Source organism: Mangifera indica, chromosome 1 (genome assembly GCF_011075055.1).
Source record: "Mangifera indica cultivar Alphonso chromosome 1, CATAS_Mindica_2.1, whole genome shotgun sequence".
NCBI lineage: Eukaryota > Viridiplantae > Streptophyta > Magnoliopsida > Sapindales > Anacardiaceae > Mangifera > Mangifera indica.
The window spans coordinates 14,916,105-14,922,089 of record NC_058137.1 but is presented as its reverse complement, the minus strand read 5'-3'; the positions used below and the strand labels follow the sequence as shown (position 1 = coordinate 14,922,089).

The 5,985-nt window shown below is 34.1% G+C and overlaps 2 protein-coding genes across 2 annotated transcripts; one reads left to right on the top strand and one right to left on the bottom strand.

Annotated features, from left to right (window-relative positions):
- Nucleotides 1-1,435, top strand: LOC123195234 (NAC domain-containing protein 2). The gene is made up of 3 exons (XM_044608893.1): nucleotides 1-293; nucleotides 420-697; nucleotides 790-1,435. Exons 1-3 carry the CDS (start codon nucleotides 128-130, stop codon nucleotides 1,225-1,227), a joined length of 882 nt encoding a protein of 293 aa, XP_044464828.1. The 5' UTR covers nucleotides 1-127; the 3' UTR covers nucleotides 1,228-1,435.
- A 333-nt stretch (nucleotides 1,436-1,768) lies between these two features.
- Nucleotides 1,769-5,206, bottom strand: LOC123195224 (aspartic proteinase Asp1). The gene is made up of 8 exons (XM_044608884.1): nucleotides 4,655-5,206; nucleotides 4,441-4,558; nucleotides 4,064-4,287; nucleotides 3,136-3,360; nucleotides 2,893-3,031; nucleotides 2,471-2,668; nucleotides 2,290-2,362; nucleotides 1,769-2,186 (listed from the first exon to the last, which is right to left on the bottom strand). The coding sequence occupies exons 1-8, from the start codon at nucleotides 4,801-4,803 to the stop codon at nucleotides 2,077-2,079; spliced, it is 1,236 nt and encodes a 411-aa protein (XP_044464819.1). The 5' UTR covers nucleotides 4,804-5,206; the 3' UTR covers nucleotides 1,769-2,076.
- Nucleotides 5,207-5,985: the final 779 nt, after the last annotated feature.

The window sequence follows — 5,985 nt, the reverse complement described above, 5'->3', positions numbered from 1 at the left end:
ATAAAACTACGCCTTTCAAATCGATGTTTGGTTCATCAGCCAGAGTTTCAGAGAACAAGATAGAAGGAAGGGGAAAAATCAAAGGAAAAAAAAAAAAAAAGAAACGATTTGTTCAATAGCTGCAAAAATGAAGGGATGTTCAGAGCTTGCTTTACCACCTGGGTTTAGATTCCACCCAACTGATGAAGAGTTAGTTTATCACTATTTGTGTAGAAAATGCAGCGGCTTGTCTATTGCTGTTCCTATTATTGCAGAGATTGATCTCTACAAGTTCAATCCATGGGAGCTTCCTGGTAATCTTTCCTTTTTCTTTTTTATTTTAAGAATTTGAAGAGCACAGCCTCTCCCTCCCTCTAGTTTATAAATGATGGATTGTTTATATTTGTTTGTTATTAATTTGATGGATTTTGGTGGTGTAGATTTGGCTCTTTATGGTGAAAAAGAATGGTACTTCTTTTCTCCAAGAGACAGAAAATATCCAAACGGGTCAAGGCCGAACCGGGCTGCTGGAAGCGGATATTGGAAGGCGACCGGGGCGGATAAGGCCATTGGAAAGCCCAAAGCAGCTGGCATTAAAAAAGCACTTGTGTTTTATGCTGGGAAAGCTCCTAGAGGAATCAAAACTAACTGGATCATGCATGAATATCGCCTTGCAAATGTTGATAGAGCTCCTTCCAATAAAAACAACAACTTAAGGGTGGGTACTTAATTATATCTGATTATTTTTTAAGAAAATTAAATTTAATTAATAGATTTGATTAACATTGTTTTTATTGCTACCAATTGCAGCTTGATGATTGGGTATTGTGTCGATTGTACAACAAAAAGGGAAGGATAGAAAAACATTACCCTATCCCTATTGATAACAAAGTAATGGAATTAGCAGAAGAAACAGAGGAGCAAAAGCCTGACATTAAATTTTCAGGTGAATATATGACTAACATAATGCATCCTCAACAATCACCATTGAATGACCTATTACATCTGGACACGTCAGATTCATTGCCACGATTGCATACAGACTCAAGTTGCTCGGAGCAGGCGTTATCGTCGCCGGATAAGGAGGTGCAAAGTGAAGCAACATGGAATGAGTTGGATAATGCATTTGATGATTTTCAATTCAACTACTTAGATAGCTTTCAGGATAACCCATTTGGTCTACAAGTGCAGTATCATATGGACCAATTATCACCATTACAAGATATGTTCATGCTTCTACCTAAATGAGGTTGGACTTTTCAAAGTTATACAAATCACCTATGTCAGATTCAATGAGGTGACTTCTGACAAAATTGTGCAAATGGGAAAGCCAGAGATTTGTTAGATTTTCCTTGTGTTAATAGTTGTAGGACAATCAATTCTTACTGGAGAAACATTGTAAAAGATTTTTTTATATAGAAATATAAATATAATTAATTTTAAAAATCCCTTTTCATGATGTGGGTTTTCTTTATTTATTGCATCCGACTCATAAATGTCCCACATATCAAACATGTCATAGCTTCAATATAATATTTGCATTCATAAAGGGGGATTAAATTGGAAAGTTGAAAGAAGAATAATTAAAAAGGAAAATCAAAAGGTCAAAATGTAATCTAATAATATGGTTTGAACACAGAGGACTATTCATTTTTGTTGGAGGATTTCTTTTTATTTATTGCTGACTTGGGTGTTTTTGTTTTATATTTGAAAGATTGAAATCTCGTCAAACGAATTTATCTAAATAAAGGGGGTAATTGTTATCTTACTGTTAGCTCGGTATATCAAATGAAAGAAAGAATCCAATCATTTCCTGTCGCTGAGTGAGAATATGTGCCTTGAAGCGGTATTACATGACTAATTACTGCATAACTTACCTACATTTTCTAGACTTGTTAGGGTATTGTCTTTATACAATTCCTAAACCCCAATTCCAGTAAATACATATTTTAAGCTAATATACCTGCAATTTACCAAGAGAAGAATGCAACACTCATCCCCTTCATTATTTATACACATTCACTCTTCTTGTATGATAATGCTTTGTAATTGAAGCTACTAATTCATAGTAGAGGACCATTGCATCTTTCACACTGATCAAATATTATCCAATTTGGATCTGGGAAGCCGATCACAGTCGGCACGGATCCATCCAATCATCTGCTTCTCATTGTCATAAATCACCATTTTGTCTTGCATTGAAATATCTGTTAAAATGACAATAGTGTAAAAATGCAGTGGTTCATCAGTAGGAGAATGATATTTATCTCCCTGTTTTATGAAGATAATGATCAAACAGAAACTCTTTACCTCCAATGAGGTTTATTTCTCCCAGCCCAATTTCAGTTCCATTTAGGATTCCCAAGCATACGTTTCCCTTTGACTAGCAGAACACATTGTAAATGTTTCAATAAGAATTGTTACTACTAAAAATAGTGAAAAACATTAAAAAACCAAGAAAACAGTTAAAATTGTTGAAGGTGGCTCTTACTGATATTATGAGATAGGCTTCAGGGGTTAGTTCAAACAGAGTTCTAGTTTTGCCATTCGAGAAGCTCAGGGAAAGGGGCTTGAAGTATTTCTTAACATCACGAGTGTTTTTAAATGGTTTCTGGCCTTTCCAGCAAAGTGGCAGTGTCTGGTCTTCTGGTGCTTCTTTCAAGGGCTTTCGAGTTAATTCTTTCTTCATCTATAAGCATATAATATATCAATATAAAAGATTAGTTTTTCAAGATAGTTTTATATTACATAGAAATATCTGCCATTGATCTTACAAGTTATATCTTCTGAGAAGTCAATCTTTATATAAAGAATGATAATTAAAAATGAATCATACAAGATGAGCATTGATACATATTGTTAATATGAAATATTTGTTTAATGTTAAAAAAAGTGAAAGTTCTTCTGACTCACCACAGAGGTCAAAGCGTCATAAGCCAGATGATTGAAGTAAGTGTAAGAGCTCCCACTGTCAAAAATTGTTAGTAGATTCTTTATCAAAGAAGTTTTCCCACCAAAAATGAGTTCTGCAACTCCAGGAGAGTAGTGTTTTCTGACACAGATAATTAGAGAAGATGCAATAAGTGGAGGAAAACGAATTACAACTAAAATGTGACTACCAAAACTCAATGAAATGGTCATGTACGGAATAATTACGTATAATCAGGCGACATTGGTATCCAAACCACACGTGAAGAATCATAAATGTCATCTCCAAAGAAGAGGAATCCTCCACCTTGTCCACTTAGACAGTGGCCAATTACATTTCGGACTAAATTCTGACTGTGAAGCTGTGCAAGAACGCTGGAACTTCCCTTGCCAAGGCCAAGTATTCCATCCAAGGGATGATTAGACGGACCTGGAAGTTGATCATATCCACATCTGTATACAGAAAATCACTATAAAAACATCAATTAGGATAAAAAAAACTTTCTGCTTGCCTATATTGCGTGCTGTATACCTGCAGGAAAACAGTAAACAAAGGCTACACTGGTGCCTTTTGAGAATTTAAAAGAGTTATTGCAGTGGTTAATGACAAAGGACCATCTGATAGGTAAGAAATATAGCTACCTAGATACGTGAATTAATTCATCCTAGTAACAATTGGAAAACTGTTGGTCATCAAGATAGTTATACACCCCAACAGCAATATGATGTACAAAAATTCTACAGAAGTTATTATGATGTTTCCTATTAAGTCATATTCAAGGGTATATAATTCCACGCACTTCCCCATAAAAATACCATGATTTTGAGCTCGTTAAGCTATAACTAAATTCAAGAATTTAAATTGATAGGCAAGTGCCCAACAGTCGTATTTTAGCACAAACACATCTTCCATAAAATAATGCAAATGGATCAGAGACAATAAAATACAATCACAGTCACAAACACAAATTCATTTCAATTGAAGACACAATGAAGGATCAAACTCGAAACCACTTTGTAAACTTGGCTCTTAAACAGCATTAAATTATTATTAGATTAAAAAAATTAGGCAAGAGTCCAAAAATATGATTTAAGTTCTAACAGTTATAGAAAATTTAGAAAATCAAAGAAAATTTAGACAATTAAAGTTACCAACCCAAGGGCTAAGCGAGAATTAATTCTGACTCCGGTTATATACTTGAAGGCAAAAACATCCCTGACAAGGACACCAAGAGATGAACCACTATCTGCATACTGAACCTCATAGTCACATTGCTCTGGATGGGGGCACTTATGCTCACCAGGTTCAAATAAAGATGCACAAATTGGGTCCTTACAGACCACAAGATCATTGTTGGGTTTGTAATAAGGATGAGGTGCCTACAAAGAGTTGGGTGAGAAAAATTATGACATGATCGCCAATAACGTACTTCTAATAAAAGCTTCAATGATGATATAATACAGCATTCAATATAAAATGGCTTCCTGAAACTCATCTAGATCGATAAAAGCTGCGATATTGAAGTAAGTTACCTCAGCGCAATGCACACAGGGTGCATCACATTGGAGCCATGTGAGATCACTCCCAGTGTCAATATCAAGAAAGTAAGGCTTTGCTGGCTGTCCTATGTGAAGGGTCACATTATAGTACCTGCAAAAAAGAAAAAAATGTATTCCCTCTTTGATACCACAATCATCATCATCATAAATTAAATTCAATAAAATTCTACGTTTCAAAATTACATACCCAGAAGGATACACATTGCCATGAACTGGGAATAAAAGGGATGATCCAGCGCTTTTCATCAACGATGAGGATGTTGGTGTAGCTGAAGAAAACTTCAAAACCACAGATAAAATTAACAAAACAACCAAACCCACCTTCCCTTTGCTCATGTTTGAGTTTCTATTTCTCTTTATCAGTTATTATCGTCGATGAATTTGGTTTATGAAATGTGTTTGATGAAAATGAATGAATGAAACAAAGTGGGAGTTTTCGTATTGGGGGTTTTTGGTGAATAATTATACAGACAGGGGCTGGCGTCTTACTTGGAAAGGAAGGAGTCATGGGTATCGCTTTACTTGTTATAAACTAAAAGACATTCCTTCTCTTTCTACTGAGTTTATCATTCATTCGTTCATTTTTCTTCTAGTAAAAGGCTGTTCATTATTCTTGGATTTTCACTCAAAACTGGAACTGGAATCTTATGAACGACTTGAACAAGTCAACCAACTTTTCTATAATTATTATTTCAAATTCAGTGCTTCTGAACTAGTATTTTTATAATTTTTTTCCATGGCTTTTGAGAAAACATAATCGGGGCAGAGGGCTGGGGGAAAGGGATTCAACTTGATAAAATTATTGTAGTCATATTGTGACTGACGAAAAACAATCTTTTCAAAATTTCTTATAATTAGAAAATGGAAATAATTTGATATAATATCACAGTACGTCGAATAGAAATAATATAAAATATAGAATAAATGAGTTGGTATGCCGTAAAAACTCATTTATGATGAAGCTTGTAGATACAACATATATAAGAGTGATTCACAACTAGCAAACAAATGCTACACCACCCACAACTCAAGATGAAGTTTTGGATGGACACAATCTCTTTTAGAAGCCACAAATAGGAAACAAAGGTTCATATCTATTATAAGTTTAACCGTATATCTAAATATTAATAATAGTTTCTTATTGTTTTTGAATCAATTCCTTTAATTTTGATAATCATAATTAAAGTAAAATCACCTTTTTATTATATATTGGGATAAGAACGATACCTATCCAACCATAAACTTTCACACTTCATAAAACAATTATATGTGTAACTCTTGTTAGAGTTGGTACTCTAGAGCTAATTTTTTTAAGGATGTATGTCCATGTTATGTCTTGTTTATGTAACTATAAATGACACTCTTTATCTGTGAGCTCTTATGTCTAGATGTATGCCAATAAAAATTCTCTTAAAATGATAGAATTTTGATGAGAAGATAAATTTATATGGTGGTCATTAGGACCTAATGTGTACATGGATGACCATTTTAGAAATGTCTATAGTCTCAATAGTCTCT

Bases quoted from the DNA above. Each gene is read 5' to 3' on its own strand.
- LOC123195224 (XM_044608884.1), bottom strand. From the start codon at position 4,803: ATGAGCAAAGGGAAGGTGGGTTTGGTTGTTTTGTTAATTTTATCTGTG. The intron at 4,559-4,654 runs GTATGTAATTTT...TCTTTTTTGCAG, and splicing joins GGCAATGTGTATCCTTCTGG to GTACTATAATGTGACCCTTC. The intron at 2,187-2,289 runs GTAAAGAGTTTC...TCATTTTAACAG, and splicing joins AGAAATAAACCTCATTGGAG to ATATTTCAATGCAAGACAAA.
- LOC123195234 (XM_044608893.1), top strand. From the start codon at position 128: ATGAAGGGATGTTCAGAGCTTGCTTTACCACCTGGGTTTAGATTCCAC. The intron at 294-419 runs GTAATCTTTCCT...TTGGTGGTGTAG, and splicing joins CAATCCATGGGAGCTTCCTG to ATTTGGCTCTTTATGGTGAA. The intron at 698-789 runs GTGGGTACTTAA...TACCAATTGCAG, and splicing joins ATAAAAACAACAACTTAAGG to CTTGATGATTGGGTATTGTG.